The 20466-nt window shown below is 52.9% G+C and overlaps 2 protein-coding genes across 5 annotated transcripts in view; both read right to left on the minus strand.

Annotated features, from left to right (window-relative positions):
• Positions 1-9298: 9298 nt before the first annotated feature.
• LPCAT2 (lysophosphatidylcholine acyltransferase 2) overlaps positions 9299-20466 on the minus strand; it is a 43414-nt gene continuing 32246 nt past the window's right edge. For 3 of the 4 annotated variants that reach the window (XM_036440732.2, XM_045582852.1, XM_036440734.2), the window contains exons 12-14: positions 13835-13933; positions 11272-11407; positions 9299-10032 (exon numbers count right to left, since the gene is read on the minus strand). In XM_036440732.2, the coding sequence (XP_036296625.1) occupies positions 9848-10032; positions 11272-11407; positions 13835-13933 (420 nt within the window). In that variant the 3' untranslated portion in view covers positions 9299-9847. The remainder of the gene's footprint in view (positions 10033-11271; positions 11408-13834; positions 13934-20466) is intronic. The other variant, XM_036440733.2, reaches the window with a different exon arrangement.
• Positions 18095-19421, minus strand: CAPNS2 (calpain small subunit 2). The gene has a single exon (XM_036440735.2). It carries the CDS (start codon positions 19356-19358, stop codon positions 18459-18461), a length of 900 nt encoding a protein of 299 aa, XP_036296628.1. The 5' UTR covers positions 19359-19421; the 3' UTR covers positions 18095-18458.

Consider the following 20466-nt stretch of genomic DNA (forward strand, 5'->3'; position numbering starts at 1 on the left):
ACACACCCGTGTTCCCTGTTGCCCGCAGCACAGGATCCACGGCGGGGGCCCCAGCTTTCCCTTCTGTGTAATGGGCGAACTGGTTCCCAGGGTTCGCTTCTGCTAAGACTCTCTGTCCTCCTTGGAGGGAGTGGAGGGCGGTGGACTTCCTGGCCTTGGCCCTGGGCCTTAGGGAGACCGACTGCTTTGAGCAAACGCTGAGCCCTGGGCCTAACGGTGTCTTGGGCTCGGGGTGGCCCCTGGCCAGGCAGCGATGAAACGTGAGGGGGGGTGGGGGGAAGGCAAGGGCAGGAAGGTCTGGCGGCCACACAGGCCTCGCCTATCAGCGCGTAATTGCATTTCCCGGGCTCCTCCTGTGCCTTGGTCACCTGGGGTGCTTGCTAAGCCTCCATTACTCTCCAATTGTCTGGCGGGGTGTGTGTGTTTCTCCTTTCCTCTGACTTGGACATGAGCTCAGTGACTCAGCCATTTGATTTCTCCTTCATTCCTGTCTGCCCATTCCCCTCCCTGTTTCTTAGAAGCCGGGCTTGAACCTGAACTCCCCGGGGCAGCCCCTGTCAGGGCCTCCCCACTGCCCTCCCAATCGCTTCCATTTCCAGAGTGGAAAGGGAATTCTGAAGCGTCTGCATGCTTTCCTAATAAAAAGCCGCCCCCAGCCCTGACCGGTGTGGCTCAGTGGACAGAGCGTCGGCCTGCGGACTGAAGGGTCCCAGGTTCGATTCCGGTCAAGGGCATGTACCTTGGTTGTGGGCACATCCCCAATGGGGTGGGGGGTGTGTGTGTGTGCAGGAGGCACCTGGTCGATGTTTCTAACTCTCCCTCTCCCTTCCTCTCTGTAAAAAAATCAAAATATGTAAAAACAAAAAAAACAAACAAAAAAAAACCGCCCACAAAAACGAGACCCCACTCAAGCGGGTCAGTCGAACTTCACTAGCTGTGGCACATCAGCCAATCACAGAATTTCTAGGGCAGAGGAGACGCCGAGTTCATCCCCAGCCGCCCTGCTCTCCGCCCTCTCAGCCCCCAACGGGAGCCATTCGGTGTGTGCTTGAATGCCTTCGGGGACGGAGCGCTCACTCCTTCCAAAGGCGGCCGGCTCCCCCCTAGACCCCCTGGATGGCCAGGAAGCCCCCTTCCCTTTAGCCCAGGCTGCCTCCCTCTGCCTGCCGCCTGCGGGCCCTGGGTCTGGCCCTGGCGTCCACACAGAAGTAGTTAGTTTGCTCCGTTGACACATCAACCCTGACGTCTGTGAGGCCAGGAAAAACGAAATCCTCCCCCCCTACCTTCCCATGGGAGACGTCTCCCCCCCTAGGCCCGGCAGTCAGCCCTGATGCCCGTGTGTGTCTTCAGAGGCCGATCCCAAAGCAGAATCCCCAGAGCAGCCTTTGAAACCCAGCAGCTGCCGGGAATCGATGCTGATTGCTTAGGAGGCATTTCTTTTGAAACTGGTGTGGCTCAGTGGATAGGGCGTCAGCCTGCGGACTGAAAGGTCCCGGTCAGGGGCATGTACCTTGGTTGCGGGCACATCCCCAGTAGGAGGTGTGCAGGAGGCAGCTGATCGATGATTCTCTCTCACTGATGTTTCTAACTCTCTATCCCTCTCTCTTCCTCTCTGTCAAAAATCAATTATATATATATATATATATATATATATATATATATATATATACACACACACACACACACACACACACACACACACAAATAAAAAACAAATGCTAAAAAAAATAGAGGCATTTCTTCCCCTTCCTCAGCCACCGACTCACTCAGGCTTCCTCCATCCGGTTGTGTCCATCGCATCCTGGTGGAAAGCAAACATTGGCCCGACTCCCCCCCTCTCCCCCTCCTCCCTGGGGACAGGCCTAAGGGCTCGTGATCGCTCAGGAAGGTGCTGGAGTCCCTGGGGGTCATGGAGTCACCCACCAGCGCCCTGTGGGCCAACGCCGGGCCCCTGTTTTACTGGACCCGCCCACTGCTCCTCACACCGGGGACCCGCACCTGAACACCGGGTCTCGGGCTTTTCCTAGAGCATCGGGGCTCCCTCTGGCCCCCTGAGGTTCGGAGAGGGCGGAGCTCTCCGCGGGACCCCAAACTCCTCCTCTCCGGTGTTGCTCACTCCCCTCTCTGCACACCCCCGTGGCCTGGGGACGTGAGGGACCCCTGCCCTGGGCACACCCGCCTCTTTGATCCCCATGGAGGCGGTGAGGTCTGGGGAGCGTTGTCTCTTTGCCTCTACGAGGCCCGTGGTTGGCAAACGGCGGCTCTTTGGCCCCTGGAGTGCGGCTCTTCCACAAAAAGACCACGGCCTGGGCGAGCCTGTGTTGAAGAAGTGGCATGAGAAGAAGTTGAAGTGTAAAAAGTGTGGCTCTCCAAAGACATGTCCGTCGTGGCCCTGTTGGTATTTGGCCCTGTGGACGGAGGAGTTTGCCGACCACGGAGCTAAGGCTTCCCTCCTGCACCCGCCTCCCCAGCCATTGCGGCCTCCGCTGAATGCTGAGTGCCGCCAGGTGTTTCCTGACCCTTCAGGGCCCTGGCCCCGGGGCCTGGGTGCGTGCCACGGGCTCTGCCGGAGGCAGCCTCCGCCCACCTCGCCATCCCCAGTCTGCCAACCAGACGCACAGCCTGCACCAGCGCTGAGGGGGCCCTTCCTCTGAGGGCAGGGCGCCCTCAGCATCGGCCAGAGGTGGGCTTGCTTTTGTGTTTTCCCCACCTGGGAGGCGAGGCAAGCCCAGCCCCGCGTCTGCCTCCTGACTCAGGGTGCACGGGCGAAGAGAAGGAAGCATGGCAGTGCCTCACAGTCGCCCGAAGGACTGAGAGCTTCAGCCTGTGTGCACACTCACAATGCCCCTTAACAGCACCCGCGTGCCCGCTGGAGCCAATGACAGGAAGGGAGATGGGCTGGGTGGACCGGAAGGAGGTTTTGGGGTGACATCCCTCGGGCAGGGATACTGGGGACGGCACGGGCGGGCTGGTGTTTGGGGACCAGCCGCACCAGGGCTGACCCGGCTCGGCACACCCCGTGGCACACACGGTAGCCTGTCTCCGGGACCCGGCCCAGGACCCGGGGCCTCCACACGTTGGGGTCCTGAGTGACCCGGGAAACAGAGCCCCCCTTTTTTACAAGGGAGACCTGAGCGGGGGACCAGGGACAGCCTCAAAGCTCTGAGCCGTTCCTTTGTGCTTCCAGAGGAGGGAGGGCCGGCCCCCACCTGGGCCAGCAGCAGGTTCCGTGAGGATGTGGACGCAGGTGGTTTGACTGGGGAGCTGACCCTGGGAGGGAGGAGAGGCCGGCGCGGGGGGTGCTATCAGGGCTGTGCTCAGTCCCACCCCTGCCTCTGGAAGAATCCTGGTACCGGAAGCCTCCCAGCTCTGCCCCCGAGTGATGGAGGGAGGACGTTGGTCCACAGCCCCTGCTCTGATGGGCTGTGGGGGGGTGGTACCTCTCGGTGCACTGGCTTCCCGGTGTTTTCAGGCTGCGGGAAGGCCCTGGGGGCCAGGGGCCGGGGCCAGAAAGGCGAGCTGCACCCCCTTAAGGCCATGCGCTGCCTCCAGTAGGTGCGTCTGAGCCCGCTGAGAGCTCGCCGTAGTGGCCGAGGCCAGAATCAGGTGCATGGAGTGGCCACGGTGCCAGATTCCGACCGTGTCTCTATAGTTGGACATAATATATAGGAGGGCAGCTGGAAAGGGCCCGTCTCTCTCCCGCCCCCCCCCCCCTCTCTTTCTCACACATACATACAACACACACCTTTGGTCTGAACCGACTCGGGAAAATCTCAGTGACAAGGTGCAGAGGAAGCAATGTGCCCATTTTACAGATGAGGACACAGAGTCCCAGGGAGAGTGGCAGACGTGACACTACGTCAGTGGGTGAACACAGGGACCAGGACCCACGCGTTCTGACCCTGGCGTTCCTTTCTCTGCATCAATCCGGGCCTCCTTGGGAGAAGGGAGCTGAGGCAGAAATGGAGGGCAGGCTGGGCCCGGAGCCTTCTGGATTCCTCCCCATGCTGCCACCCTCTGCCATGCGCACACAAGTCCTCCCTGCACCCCATGCCCCCACCCGAACGCGCACAGAAGCCCTGGCCCCATGCCTGGCTATCGAGCCCTCCAGGGATAAACAAGGCTTTTCCTTCCATCCCCGGAACATTCCGCCTCCCCCCGCTGTGCGGACCCCACCCCGGGAGCCATGCGTCATTGCCACCGCTGTCCCCGGTCAGGGTAACCTCCCGGGACCACATCCGTAAACGCACAGACAATGGCTGCGGAAACACCGGCCTCCGACGGGGCCCAGGGGCTGCCACGAGATGTTTCTAACTTTCTATCCTTCTCCCTTCCGTTCTATAAAGAAATCGAGCACAGGGGGTCTCCTTCGTTCAAGGTCGCGCTGTCACTTCTCCCCTCAGGGGTGTCCCGGGTCCTCTCCCATCTCTCCCCTCGGTGGCTCTCTGCGCAGCTCCGGCGTGGCAGGGCCGTTGGCGTTTCCACCTGCTGCCGATGGGAGTGTAGGTTGGCACAGGGGCTTTGGGATAAACGCTGTTAGTTCCTTACAGTTACACCTATGACCCTGGCAGCGAAAACAGGATTACGCTGCCTTCCAGGGCGAAGGGGAATTGAGGCTGCAGGTAGAGCTAAAGTTGTTAAATAACAGACTTGAGAATAAAAAAAATTGTCCTGGGCCCTAACCAGTTTGGCTCAGTGGATAGAGCTTCGGCCTGAGGACCGAAGGGTCCCAGGTTTGAATCCAGTCAAGGGCATGTGCCTCGGTTGCGTGCACATCTCCAGTAGGGGGTGTGAAGGAGGCAGCTGATTGATGTTTCTAACTTTCTATCCTTCTCCCTTCCGTTCTATAAAGAAATCAATAAAATATGTATTTTTAAAAATCATGCAAAGGGGGAACAGAATAGAACTTCTCAGCACTAGTATTAAAGAAAAAAAAAATGTTAAAAGGAGCTGGATGAGAAAAATGCATTATATCCAAGAGAATGATGAAGAGAACAACTTTAACTTCTCATCACAGACGATAAAAGTGCTAAAAGGAAAAAGTCAACCTGGAACTCTGTATTCGGGAAATATTCCGATCCAACGACGGCAAAAATAGACACGTCTGGAGAAAAGGAAGCTGAGAGCTCGTTGTCAGGAGACTTGCACAAGAATGGTTCTAAGACATCCAACGGGAAAAAATGTTGGCATTGCACGAAGAAATACAGAGCGACAGAAATAGCAAACATGCTGATACATAGACCCTTCCCCATGCATTTTGACTTGACTGCTGAGAATAAGAATGATAATATCCGTGGAGTTAAGAACCCGTAGAAGAAATAGGACAGCAGCACACGTGATGAGAGAGGGTCAGATGGGAGCATCTTGTTGGGAGGTTCCTGTTACATCAAAAGAAAGATGTGCATTGTAAACTCCGGAACAACCACTCACAGTACGCAAATAAGTATGGCTAGCTAATGAGCCAAAAGAGAGTATAAAATGACAACATGGTTAAAAAATGGTTTAATCCAAAATAAGCCAGGAAAGGCGGAGAAAAGGTCAAAGAACAGATGAAATGGAAAACAAAACGAAAGACAGTGGATTCAAGCCAATCATACCGATGATTACAGTAAACAGAAGTAAGCTAAATGTTCCCACTGGAAGATGGAAATGAGCCCTGGCTGGTGTGGCTCAGTTGTTTGGGAATCGTCCCATGCACTGAGGTCACCGGTTCAATTCATGATCAGGGCACATGCCCGGGTTGTGGGCTCAATTCCTACTAGGGAGTGTGCAGGAGGCAACTAATTGATGTTTCTGTCTCACATCGATGTTTCGCTCTCTCTCCCTCTCATTTCCTCTCTCTCTAAAATCAATAAAAACATGCTCAAAAAAATACAGAAATTGTCAGACAATACAAAAATGCCTCTGGGACCCTGGGACCTCTCCCTGGGTCCCAGTTCCAAGACACACATGGACCATGAAATCCTTAAGAGATGCCTATTAAATACTAAAACACAGGTCGGTTAAGAGAAAAATGACTAACCCTAAGAAAGTTGGCGTGATTCAAGGGGCAACGGTAACAACAGGACGAAGAGTGTGACTGGAGTTAAAAAGGAATATTCATCACGGTCCAAAGGCCAGTTCATCAAGATGACAGAACAATAAGAAATAATCATGACCTAGGGCAGAACTTCAGACAAACTGGCAGTGGATCAAATCACAATTGCAGCTGGACGTCTTAACCTCCTTCAATAATTAATAGGAGGGGTAAACAAAAAAATCAGAGAGGATAAAGAAGGATGCAGGACTATCAACAAACTAGATCTAACCGGTATTTATAGAACATTACACCCAGCAATTGCAGGATACACGTTCTTTTCAAGTACACATGGGACATTCACCACGATACACACTTGGCTGGGCCACGAAATGAGTCTTACAACATGTTAAAGAACTGAAATTTTAAAAAAAGGTTTGCGGCCTCGACCTAACACCCAGGCCAAGGCAGACACCTTTCCTCGCTGTTTTCCTTTCTCAGAGGGTGAGTTTTCTAGTTCCTTCTTTTACTGAGCATGGTCCTTCAAGTGGCTGCTTGTTTCCTTCCCCGAGGCCCCAGCTCCAAGTCTCACCCCCCAATCACAGAAAATCCTCGTCTTCTGTCTCCCGTCGCCACGAAATATGAATCCTCCTTCTTCCAGAGATTAGCCGGTGTCCACAGGCCCACCGTACCTTCCCTGCCTTCTCCCAGGGCTGGTTTTCGGCTCCCTTTTCATTGCTTGGCCTTGACGGGTTTCCCTTCGTGTCTTTCACACTCAGCCAAGCTTTCCGAATACGTTGGTGATGCTCTGCTTGGCACGCCAGGGGTTTTGTGGCCACAGGGCTCTCCGATGCTCTCGTTGCCATGCTTCTGGAACCCGAAGCCGGCCTTGTCATTCTTTAGTGATTGAGGGTTCAGGTTACCTTGGCCGAAACAGAAGTCCCCACACGTGGAGCCAGACGGCCTCGGGTTTGCATTCCAGCCCTGGGACGCACCAGTTACGTAACCCTGAGCAGTGAGGAAACCTTTCTGAGCCTTCATGTCTATGTGGGTTTCTACATAATCCCGGGTTTCTGGTTCGTTGTAAAGACGATCGCTATGCTAATACAACGCAAGGCAGACATGCAAGGGAAGACAGCATTGTCTTACTCATCCACTCACCACATACTGAGCGCTTCCTTTGTGTCAGGAGCATCTCAGTCCTAGGAATAACAGACGACGCACATATAAACAGATCACTTCACACACGTGTAAAAGCAATCACGATTGAGAAGGGCTGCAGGGACTGAGTGGGCTTTTGACATTAGGTGATGGGAGGTTCCTATTAGAACATTTAAAAGTTAGATGGTTGCACAATTCTCTGAATATGCCATAAAAAAGGGGCACTGAATGGTACGGTGTGTGAATCACATCTCCATGAAATGCAGTTCCTTACTATCCATCCCAAGTGGAGAAAGGCCTCTTTAAAAGAGGATTTGGTTAAGGTGCCGTAAAAGTAGAGGCCTCGTCCGAATAACACCAAGGATCACGGCTTAGGCTGCTGCACACCTCGCACCAGTCAAAAGCCAACTTTTGCACCCTTGGCTAAAATGTTGAGTTTTTTCATTAAAGTCATGCCTGACATTTCCTAAAGCTTCAATGCAAACAAAGAGGATTAACCATATTCATAAATATGCAAACAGGTTCAGACCACAATATTAAAAAGGCCTATTATGTTTGAGACAAAAAAGAGCAAAACCAGACTTTTTTTTTAATGGCCACGATTTTAGGTAGCAGTTCTGTTTGCTCAGTATCGTCATAAAATAGGAATATTACATTGGCAGAAGTGGAATTAAAGGGCATACAATGTTATTTTAAAACAGGCAGACAACGAATGGGGTCACTTCCTAGAGCCTCATATAAAGCTTTTAATTTTCAATGATACTTTTTTCATGACCAGAAGGATTAACATGTGGCTTTTCTATGATATAAAAAAAAAAATAGTCATGGTACCTGAGTATTACATACATTCAATTGCAGATGACAAACACTATTGGAAACTTAAGACTTTTTTAATTCCTTCAGCAATTGTTTCCAGTCCATTCAATGCTTTTTGTCTAAGTAGCTTTAAAATACATAAAAAGCAAACGATTATATATATATATTCTGACAAAGTTTCTAGTAAGCAATTATTCAAACACACATGTACTCATTAAATTAGAACACGCAAGTGCTTAATATGTGAGCTAGTTTAAGGTCATGACTCCTGATTAAATAGAAATGCCAACATCTCTCTCTCGTAGCACACTGGCTTGGGAGTGACTCGCCATGATCTTCAGACACATAAGCAAAACCACGTGTTTAAATGCAAAGACTAAATTCAGAGTCTGCACCAACTCATTCTGATGCATTCTGAAAAAAATCGGTTCTCTGTTCAAAATTTCCAACATAAACCATATTGACAAACTATGGTACATGCGTGGCATCCAATAAAAATGGCAGGAGAGGGAAGTGATTGGTTAACCTAGTGGTCGGCAAACTCATTAATCCAGAGCCAAATATCAACAGTACAATGACTGACATTTCTTTGAAGAGTCACATTTGTTAAACTTCTTCTAACGCCACTTCTTCAAAATAGAATCGCCCAGGCCGTGGTATTTTGTGGAAGAGCCACAGGCCAACAGCCAAAGAGCCGCATGTGGCTCGCGAGCCGCAGTTTGCTGACCGCTGCCTCAGAACCCTTTGTGCTTTCCCGGTACTGTAGGTACCTTAGACTAGTTCTAAAACTCGAGCGGACAGATAACAAAACACAACTCCACTTGCACAGTCACGCTATGAATCCTAATATCATATCAGCAGGCGAAATCGGGTTCATTTACTGGCAAGAGCTACGTTCTAAGCTGTCCGGCTCAAATGAAACTACACTCTGCGGCACACGATTCATTTTCTCATTAGGCGATCAATGCTCCTTCAATAAGGCAATTCCCACTGCGCCCGTGGCCACGGCGGCCGCCTGTGAAATAATGTTCTCCATCAGCGGACAGTGCAAAAGGGTCTGACTCCCCTCAGCTGGGGGTTTGGGGGTGAGGTGGAAGGAAGCAGGGATTGTTAAGGGCCTCGTCTCGTTAAAGGGAGTTCTCCTTGCTGATCCAACCACAGTCACTGATCCAAGAAACTGGAAATAGGGGCTCAGGGGGGAATAATCTGTAAAATCGAAGGTAAAAAATTCTGCACTGTCCCTCAGATTCTTCATTCTTATTTCCAGAGTGGAAAGGGACTAGAGATGACAAAACAGTACTTATGTTTCCTTAGAAAACTCTTCACCGTGTGGATGAATATGCTCCAGGAAGGGAATATACTTCATTCATTTGGATGTGCAAACTCAATGGGAAAATCTGCAAAAACATGCTTATCACCAGTAAGCCAGTCCGTACAGTACAATATGGCAGGAAAAAATACGTTACTTGACCTATACATGTGAATGAAAGCATCTTAATAAAAACTATCCTTTTTTTATAAAAAACATTTCCATTTAAAATTTTTAAAAATGTAATCCTCACCCGAGGATATATTTCTATTGATTTGAGAGAGAGAAAAATATTGATATGAGAAACATAGATCGATTGCTCACCCCTGCACACACCCCACCCAACACAGGATTGAACCCACAACATAGGCATGTGCCCTGAAACCTTTTGGTGCATGGCAGGATGGTCAACCAACGGAGCCACCCAGCCAGGGCTAAGTTTTCCAGTTTATACATCACCATGAGTCAATAAATTATATTTATGATCCATGCTGTCTGGATCCCAGGGAACAGCCGCTCTGCCCTCCGTGCCGGGCATGCGTCTCTCAGTCCTCTTTCTTATCTGAGGGGCTTTCGGCGTGGCTCTCGGGACTGACTTTGTTGCTGGCCGTGGCGGGCGCTGCGGTGCCCGGCTCCGGTAAGGAGAACACGTGGCCGGCCTGCAGTTCCAGGTACGTCGTAAAGATCCTCGCGTATTCCGGGTGCTTGAGGGCAAAGCTTTTAAATTCCTCTGGAAGAAGGAAGGAAACCAAGCCCAGTAAGTGGAGGTGGAGATTCTCTTGGCACATGACTTTAATAAGATAATCACTTCCAACGCCTATGACTCAACCCTCCTAAATTTGGACAACTACTTGGGAAGACGCGTTCCCAGGACTTAGTGAAGTTGAAAGACATGCACGTCCTGTGACCCACTAATTCTATCCCCAACGTGTACAGAACCTAGAGACATGGATGCCTCGTGTGTCCAGGGAGACACGGATGAGAATCCCAGGGGAACATTATTAGTTGGAGGTAAAAACATGGACAGAGAGCACGTGTTTGTCAACAGCGGACATGGCTAACTACATGTAGACGTGTTCATGGCACATGATGCTGTAAGGTGGTGACAATGAAGGGACAAAGATATAGATGCCTCTTGAAGCCGCTGTGCTGAATGAAACGAGCCAGATACAAATGAATACCATGTGTCCGAGTCTGTTCTATAAATTCCGAAAACTCGGGCAAAATGGAAATGGAGGGAAGCTGATGGAGCTTGTTTGGCCAAGGGAACCTGGTCTTTGAATCTGCTTGCTCTGTGGGCCTATGAAGAAGGGATGTGAACCCAATGTCCTATTTCTACCCGTTGATTTACTTTTTAACCCTGTGATAGCCAGGAGCCTGCTTCACAGCACAATGAGAAGACTCAGGAATGCTTGAAGATGGAACAGGTCTTGAGGATGAGGACGTCACCAGACAGAGCCCAAGTCATTCTTTGCAACCACAAGAGTATTTGCATTCATAGGCGACTTTACACTGATTGGTCAGATTATGATGATCTCTGAACACATAGTAATCTGGCCATTAAGTGTACATCCTATATAATAAAATGGTAATATGCAAATTGTCCCCTCAACCAGGAGCTCAACTAGCAGGCAGGCTGGCCAACTGCCCATGTCCCCTCCCCTGGGCCAGGCTGGCCAGACCCCACCCATGCACGAATTCATGCACCAGGCCTCTAATATATAAATAATATAAATGAGTTACTCTGTATACAATGTTTAGAAGACCACATAGCATATGGCATGTTCTCAATGAATAACTACTATCACTACAACTACTAGTACTACCATCATCATTATCATCATCATCATCATCATCATTTCTACTGTCAATAAAATTAGTGGAAAGCAACAATACCCCTGTCTGAGAGTCAGTCCACAGTCCGATGCCCTCCTTGTAAACTGAGTCAGGCGCCCAACTGCCTACTCACCATAGGACACAGAGTCCCCCTGGGCTATCTCCTTGAAGAGACCAGAGCCGTCGAGGTCAGGCACCCCGAGGGAAGCCTGCAGAATGGTGGAAAACTCCTCCTCTGAGATGTAGCCGTCCTCATCGAGGTCAAAGAGCTGCAGGGAACGGAAAGAAAAGGGAGGAATGAGCTCCCTCAGAGCGAGCTTGGTACGGAGTCATCTCGGGGAATAAACTCTTGAATAATGCAAACGTTCATCGCACCGGGGCCAGGGACACGTTCCTGAAGAAAGCGGGGTGTCTGTGGCCCTCGCCACACGTCTAGGTGAGTGGGGGGGAGAGACAGAATTACAATAGAGGCCACCACATGCACAGGGCAGAAGGACATGGGAGTCCCACGGAGGAGAGAAGGGGGACTCCTCTATGTATATTTGAGTCCCAGTGCACACGCACATGCACACACACACACACACACACACACAGTGGCCAGATTATTATGTGTTCAGAGATCATAATCATCTGGCCACTCGTGTGAGTGTGTGTGTGGGGGTGTGGGTGTGGGTGTAGATGTATATGTGTGTGTATGTGTGTGTGTGTGTGTGTGTGTGTATATATATATATATATATATATATATATATATATATATACAATATATATAGTATGCCAAAATATTTTCAAACACATCCGAGAAGGTTAAAAAGTAACCAATACAAAGCATGACCCTTACTGGAAAAAAGAAGAGCTAATTATAGTTTTAGGTCCCCCTTTCCTCACCCTGTCCCCCAAACCAAGGCCTAGGCTGGACAAAAATCTCAAGACTTCTCTATAAACAGTAATTACCGTGACAAGGGCCACATTTTCTATCAGGCCTCTCATTGGTGAACCCCAAGTGCACATCTGCCCGGCTACACTTATAATTACGCTTACATTCCCAAAACAGAACCAGAAATATCTGGGCCGGAAAAAGCGAGCCGCGGGAGTAATTTTAGGTTTCGTGATGAATAAGTCTGCAAAAGCCAAAAGCTTTCCACTTGGAAGATGTTCTGGCCCTGGCCGTCTGACCATCTGCGAAGCATCAGCCGCGTCGGTTCCGGGCAGGCCTCCCAGTTAACCCGGTCCGCACGGCTCGGACATAAGAAGGAAACCCAGACGCGGGACTCCTCTGCCCAGGAAGGGAGACACGCACATTTCTGAGGCTCAGATGCGAGAGAGGGCTTGGGGAAGAAATCTTTCTAGATAATAGAGGTGGGGGGCCGAAACTGGTTTGGCTCAGTGGATAGAGCGTCGGCCTGTGGACTTCAAGGTCTCAGGTTCAATTCCAGTCAAGGGCATGTACCTTGGTTGCGGGCACATCCCCAGTAGGGGGTGTGCACGAGGCAGCTGACTGATGATTCTCTCTCATCGATGTTTCTGACTCTCTATCCCTCTTTCTTCCTCTCTGTAAAAAATCAATAAAATATATATTTTTAAAAATAGAGGTTGGGGGGGGTACTTGTTGGGGTCCCGGGGAAATCCTCTTCTCAGAGAAACCCAGGAAGGACTGAGAGGGGGAGACAGGGAGAGAGAAGGTCCCACAGCTGACGCCGTGGACAGAAGCAGGGAGACCACCACACGTGGTTGAATGATGAGGCCAGCAAACCACAGCTGGACAAGGCAGGGGGGAGAGGGGGTTTGTGCTTTACTGGAGAGCAGACTGGACACGGTTAAGATTTAGGAGGGGGCACCCCCACCCCCATTGAAACACTAACTAGTGTTAGCCCCTTTCAACTCAGAAGAACCCCAAACACACTTTGGGAATGTATTCTTCCATCTCTCTCTGTTTTTAATTTTAAAAAAAAAATTTTTTTTAATTGAGTTCAGAGAGAAGAAGGGGGAGGGAGACAGAGAGAAACATCAAAGAGAGAAACGTTGATCAGGTGCCTCCAGTACCCACCCCGATGGGGCATCCAGCCCACAGCCTGGGCCCGGGGGGACATGCCAGCCTGGGCTCTCCCATGTCTGTTTTGCACACGGAAGTGATGGATGAGGCCGGGGTCCTCAGAATGGACACCCGTGGGGACCGGGGCCACAGTCTTATCTGCCTGTCCCCCAACACGGCTGTAAAAATACGTGTGGCACTGCAGGAAGGCACGGAGGGGGCACCCTGGGACAGTTTGGATGGGTTCACCGGGGACCACCGCCCCCAAACACACGCCCACCGGACAAACACCTTCACCACGAACCCGGACACCCAGAGTGAGAGGCCAGGACACAGCCCGACGCCCCGAGGGAGGGAGGGAGAGAGGGAGCGGGTGAGGAGTGACAGGCGGTGATTGTTTATGACCCTCACGCTGGGGCTTGGAGAGAGGGAGGCGGGAAAGGGCTAATTTTTTAAGCTAATTTGTGAAACCGCCTGCTCCTCGGAGACCCGGGCCGCTCGCAGGAGACCTTTGCGCTTAGACGGGGGCCCGCGCTCCCCTTGGCTCGGGAGCCACGGTCCTAATCGCGTTAGCCCCGCCGCCTGTCACTGGGGATCCATCAGCCCCGCGTAACCGGCCCACGTAATGCACTTAGCGGCAGCGCCTGTCGGCGGGGCGGGCGGTACCTTGAAGGCCACCTGGATGATGTCCTCGGTGTTGGCGGGGTTGCACAGCACGGCCAGGCCGATCACGTACTCCCGGAAGTCGATGCTGCCGTCGTGGTTCTGGGAGGGGAGGGGAGACATCGGTGAGTGCGGGGAGGGAAGCGTCAGCCACGTCGGTGCCAGGCAGGCCGCCCAGCTAACCCGGCTCACACCGCGCGGACATAAGAAGGAAACCCAGACCTGGGGACTCCTCCTCGGTCAGGATGGGAGACGCGCCTATTTCTGAGGCTCTGCCCGTCCACCTGCTGCTGGGCACGGCCCGCAAGGTGAAGGTCGGGCCTGCCAGCGGCCCAACACCCTCCTGAGCTGAGCCGGCGGGAAAAGAGTCTGTGCGGAGGTGGGACAGAAGCGGGGGGGGGGGGGGCGGGGGGCCCACCCACTCCTAGGTCGCGAGGAAGAAAACGGTATTTCCGTGTGGCAGTGAACACAAACGTTTTATCGCCAAGACTCCCTGAGAGGGGCTCCATGGCACCCAGCCTGGTTCTTTTCATTTAAAACAAACAAACAAAAAAGTTTTTGTATTGATTTCAGAGAGGCAGGGTGCGGGAAGGAGAGAGAAACATCAAGGACGAGAGAGAATCATGGACCGGCGGCCTCCAGCACACACCCCCTGCTGGGGATCGAGCCTGCAGCCTGGGCCTGCGCCCTGACTGGGAACTGAACACTCAACCACTGAGCCCGCCGGCGGGGCCCAGCGTTGTTCTTGAGCTCAGCCTGGCCGGAGCCCTCTGGAGGCAGGACCCAGGACTTCCATGCCACGTGGGCTGAGCGCACCCTGCGCCATGGAGGGAGGCCCGCCACCTGGCCAGCTGCAGTGGGCCACTAAAGGGTCCCTGAGCAGCCCTCCCCCTGTAGACAATGGAAGGGGAGGAAAAGGGGAATTGAGGCACAATCTCAGCCACGTTCTTTCCTCTTTCCAGCCGGAATCTGCAATCAGCCAGCAGCCAGGGGGCGAACCTGAGCTCCATGCCTGGCCCCTCAGTGGTGCCAGGCCCCTGGAGATGTGGCAGAAGCCTCGGGACACTACACCCAACCAGCGTGGCACTAAGGTCCGTACCCCCTATGAGATGTTTCCTGAGGCCACGCTGGAGAGGGGGCTGGTCATTCTCACCGGGCTGACTGCAGGCAGCATTTCCCTGCACACCACGGACTCACCTAGACAGGGACTGTGCAAGGCTGAAATGGGCAGGAAGGAGAGGGGGGGGGGGGGAAGAGGGCAAGGCAGAGAGGGAGGGAGGATGGGAGAAGGAAATGGGAGAGAGAACTAGGAAGGAAGGAAGGAAGGAAGGAAGGAAGGAAGGAAGGAAGGAAGGAAGGAAAGAAGGAAGCGAGGGAGGGAGGAAAAAAGGAAAAAGGAGATGGGAGAGAGGGAAGAGGCGGGGAGGGAGGAAGCAGGGGAACCTCAGACACACCATGACTACCATCCCAGGTGTTAGAGCCATTTTGGCAGCCAAATCGTCCAAGAGATGAGTTCCCAGATAAACTATGAACTGGTAGCAACATGGCTAGGGCGGGGCTTGATGGACTAACCCATGTCTGGCACCAGTCAGCGTGTGATCCGTACATGAAACAGACGGGGCCCTGCAGCAGCCAGCAGAGAGGCTGCGTCCTGAAGACTCTCACAGACACAGGGGGCCTCGGCATTCAGCCCAGTTACCCCAGAGGCAGGGAGGAGGGGTTCTGTTTGCCCCAATACCCCTTAAGAGTGCACTTCCACTCACATACCCAACGGCAGGACCAATTTTCTAGGCGCCAACTGTTTTATCCGCGGAGCGCTACAGATAACCCTTGGAAGTAAGTAATGCTAAGGCGTTTCGAGGTCAACAGGCACGTCCAAAAACATTTCTAAGGCCCCACCATGGCTGCGTTGTGCAAACCACCGATGAGGTTTCTGACTGAGGCTGCTAGATAAAAATCAACGTTTACAAGTAGATGCACTATTATTAAAAAAAAAAAAAAAGGGGGGGTATGCCCTTTACATTAATGTATGAATATTGACCATGTTGGGTACGGAGCACACAGTACTTCCTGCCACTGGTCGTAGAATTCGGTGGATTAAATGGAGATGAAGGTGTTTTTCAAAATCACCTGGGGTATTTTGAAATTTAAAAATGTAGAGGTGCAATTTCACGTATTTATTTAAAAATGAATGAACGTTATTTCCCCCTTACTCCAGTGACTGCGTTGCTTGCTATTAAACATGTTAGGATAACGGGATGGAGTGACAGGAATCAAAGGCCGTCATCTGAGGCTCTAGGTATTCTCCTAGGTAAACATGGCAAAATTAAAAAAGTATTAGGTAAACACTGCCTCTTACACAGAAAATGTGCCTTTAAAATATCAACTGTTGCCGAGGCTGGTTTGGCTCAATGGATAGAGCGTCGGCTTGGGGACTGAAGGGTCCTGGGTTCGATTCCAGTCAAGGGCATGTACCTTGGTTGCAGGCATATCCCCAGTAGGGGGTGTGCAAGAGGCAGCTGATCGATGACTCTCTCTCATCGATGTTTCTAACTCTCTCTCTCTCCCTTCCTCTCTGTACAAAATCAATAAAATATATTAAATAAATAAATAAATAAAATAAAGGGAGGAGATGCCCTGAACACCGGAGAGGCAGGGGGGGGACCCCGTGCACAGCAGGCCAGTGAGCTGAGGCTGGGTCTCTGTGCGTGGACGCTGGATTCTGCCTCCGCCGCCGTCACCGCCTGCATCCGGATGATAAAGCCCAGCCGGGGGCCACCCCCGAGGAAGGCACGATGGGGGTGTCTGTCTCGGATGCCCACCTTCCTTCTCCGGATACTGGCAATGCCGACCCTCCTGCTGGGCTTGGTTCCGGCTGAGACGTTTGCAAAGCACTGTGTGGGCCAGCCTTCGTCAGAGCTGTGGCCGTCAGCTCTGGCTGCCCGTTAGAATCTCTAGGAAGCTGGAAAGGTACTCCTCGCTGAGCCCCTCCGCCACTGACTCTTAGTGAACCCGTGGGGAGTGGGACTCGGGGACCGGCCTTCCTCACGAGCTGCCCAGGGAGGGCCCATGACAGCCGGGGCTGGGAACCTGCACGGAGGAGCCGCGATACTGATATATAGCTGTATGAAAATACTAGTGGCCCAGTGCATGAAATTTGTGCATGGAGGGGGGATGTCCCTCACCCGGCCTACGCCCTCTCCAATCTGGGACTCCTTGGGGGATGTCCAACTGCCGGTTTGGGCCCAATCCCTGTGGATGTCCAACCGGCAGTTGGACATCCCTCTCACAATCCAGGACTGCTGGCTCCTAACTGCTCACCTGCCTGCCTGCCTGCCTGATCACCCCTAAACACTCTGCCTGCCGACCTCCTTGCCCTCAATTGTGCACCACCCTCCCCCACTGGTCTTCTCGCTCCCCCCCGCAACCCCCCACCAGCCTGATCGCCTCCAACTGTCCCCACACTGGCCTGACCACTCCTAACTGCCCTCCCCTCCTGGCCTGATTGCCCCCAACTGCCTATGCCTCGGCCCCACCACTATGGCTTTGTCCGGAAGGTCTCCTGGTCTAATTAGCATATTACCCTTTTATTACAGTAGTATAGATATACATTTCTATATTGCTGTATATATCACAGAACTGATTGCGATGTATGTAAGTTTTCCTTTCTTTTTTTCTCTATTTCATTGTGTGTGTTTTTTTGTGTGTGTTTTTTTCCCTGCCTGGTTCCCAGAGAGGAACAAAAACAACAATAATATTCCTTGTTCCAAGGCAGGGCAAGACCTGACAGGCGCTGGCTGGGCGCTGGGCACGCCTGATCTCGTGTGAAGTCCACGCCAGAGGGTTCAGGCTGGTCCTTGCGGCTGCCAGAGACATTCTGGCTGCGGGCACGCCCTTCCCTCCCCCGCGCCCCAGACCCGCTTCACAAATGCAACGAAGCCCAACCAAACTGCTACAGGCTTTTTCCACCAGAAGGAATTCTAGAACTTGAGACAGACGCTCCACCAAAAAAAAAAAAAAAAAAAAAGAGAGTAAAAAAGACTACTCCCCTTCTCTAAAACTGCCTCTTCCCCAGTCCCAACCCTGTGTCTATAGTTACACAAGTTTCCAAGGAAAGCTTTTTCTAACTCATTTACATCGTGGACAATGCCAGACGTAAACTTAAGAGGAAAAAACACAGGTTTTGAACATCCCTCCTCCCCACCTTTTATAGAAAAAAAAATATATATATAAATAATAAAAAATTCCTGAGGGCTTTTTTAAATTTATTCCAACTTTTTTTCCCCAAAACTTAATTCTCACCAACAACACATGCCTTGCTCCTCGGGAATGCATTCCCTCTCTGAGCGATAGCCTGTCTACATGCACGGCCTTCCAGCCCCTCCCTGCACCCCCGTCAGGTCTGTGAGTCCGTACAAAGCCAATCCACAGACCACTCCCGAGCCTTCTCGTGGCAAATCTGTTTTAATGAAGCGGCGAAAGCGGCACATGCAGAAGGGGCCGCCGGGAGAGGACAGCTGGGGGACGGGGCGTCTGCAGCCACGCGCGGGGTGTGGGGGGTGCTTTCGGCAGGCGGTCCCATCCTCCGGGGACGCGGGGGGCGTGGGGCCTGCCCGTCGGAGCCCCCTCAGGAGTACATGGTCAGCTGCAGCCACTCCTGGATGGACACCTGGATGCGGCCGTCGGCGTCCCGGTCCAGGGACTTGAAGGCCCGGAACATGGCGTCCAGGCGGACCAGGCAGCTGACGAAGCTGTTGAAGTCCATGCTGCCGTCCTCGTCGTCGGCGTAGCGCCGCACGATCATGCGGTGCAGCCCGTCGCTGAGCTGGAAGCCGGCGGCCTGCAGGGCGGCGCGCAGCTGGGCGGCCGGCAGGGCGCCCGCGCCGGGCCCGGCGTGCTGCCTGTACACGCACTGCCACTTGCGCAGGTTGCCCCACAGGTACTTGAACTCCTCGAAGCCCAGCTTCCCGTTGGTGTCGCTGTCCATCACCGACACGATGCTGCGGCAGGTGTCCAGGCTGAAGCCGTCCGTCTGCAGGTCCCGGTGCTTGGACAGCACCTTGTTGAGGATGTGCATGAGGTCGGTGGCCCCCACCTCCATGTCCGGGCCGGCCAGCTGGGCGAAGTGCTGCCGGAACCGCCTCACCTCCTCGCTCTCGCTGGCCTCCACCTGGGTGAAGTGCTGCTGGGTGGGAGGGGGCTCCGGGGTGTACTGGGCCGCCGCGGCCTCGCTGATGAGGTTCACGAGCCCACCGACGATCCCTCCGACAACCCCTCCTCCTCCTCCTGCTCCTCCTCCTCCTCGCCGCTGGCCTCCTCCTCCGAGAAGGCCTCCCAGGGCTTCCCCGAGGCCTCTGTCTGCGCCTTCCAGAAACGCCTTTGCGAGAAACATGCTTCCCGTGGAAGGAGAGGGACGAGGAGAGCCGGAACGGAGCCTGCAGGATGGAGCTCCCGGGTGGAAAAACTGGCTCGTCTGTCTGTCCCGGCTCCACGGCACCACGCCCCGCGGCCCACATGCGGCCCACATGCCAGGGCTCCCCTCCCACTGGAGCTGCCTGGATTCCACGAGGTCCTAGCACCTGCCATTTTTTAGGGAGCTCTTCTGATAAATATTCCTGATCTATGATAATAGACGGGTAATATGCTCATTAGACCGGATGTCCTTCCAGACGGACGAAGCCGGGGCTACGAGGGAAGCAAGGGTTCCGGGTGCCAGAGGGAAGCCGGTGCCGGCAGCAGGGGGATGGCAGGGCTAGGCTTGCACAAATTTTGTGCATCGGGCCTCTAGTATGTCTCATAAATACTCACAAGTGATCGTGTGTAGGATCATTCATCGGCTGCCTCCTGCACAGCCCCTACGGGGAACCGAGCCCATAACCTGGGCATGTATGTGCCCTGCACGGGAATCGAACCCTGCACGTCAACATCCCTGAGAAAAGAGAGTCTTACTGTCCTTGAGTCACTGACTTTCTGTCAGGAAAACCAGTGCCGAGAGAGCCCCGAGATCGATGGCACACAGACCAGTTGCAGACGTTACTGCTTCCAGTGTGCCCTTTCTGGCTCTTTTACCGAAAAAGTAGCCAGCCCCCGAAACACAGCTTTGTTTCCAGGGAGGATACGCGTGCACGGTGATGAGCATGGGCTGGGTCCGAGCAGGAGGCACCATGAGGTGGAGGGTAGAAGCGACAGAACAGGGCGGGACTAAGCTTGCGGGTAAGATTCCTTGCAAGAGGTCAGAGGCAGGCTGTCAAGCCGGCAACGGAGATACCACGCCCACGGAAACCCTGAGGACGGTCTGGCGGGTAAATACGACCCTGTCCACAGGCCTACACAGCCTCCTCGAGAACCGTGGCAGAGGAGGACAGAGGAAGCGATGACGCTGAGATGGGCATTGCAGGGCACTGTTACCGCTGTAAAAACGACTCTGAATACATGATGTATTGAGAGGACACTGTAGCCGAAACCGGTTTGGCTCAGTGGGTAGAGCGCTGGCCTGTAGACTGAAGGGTCCCAAGTTCGATTCTGGTCAAGGGCATGTACCTTGGTTGCGGGCACATCCCCAGTAGGAGGTGTGCAGGAGGCAGGTGGTTTCCTTTTTAATATATATATATATATATTTAAAAAAAAGAGAAGAC

Source organism: Pipistrellus kuhlii, unplaced genomic scaffold, assembly GCF_014108245.1.
Source record: "Pipistrellus kuhlii isolate mPipKuh1 unplaced genomic scaffold, mPipKuh1.p scaffold_m20_p_17, whole genome shotgun sequence".
NCBI lineage: Eukaryota > Metazoa > Chordata > Mammalia > Chiroptera > Vespertilionidae > Pipistrellus > Pipistrellus kuhlii.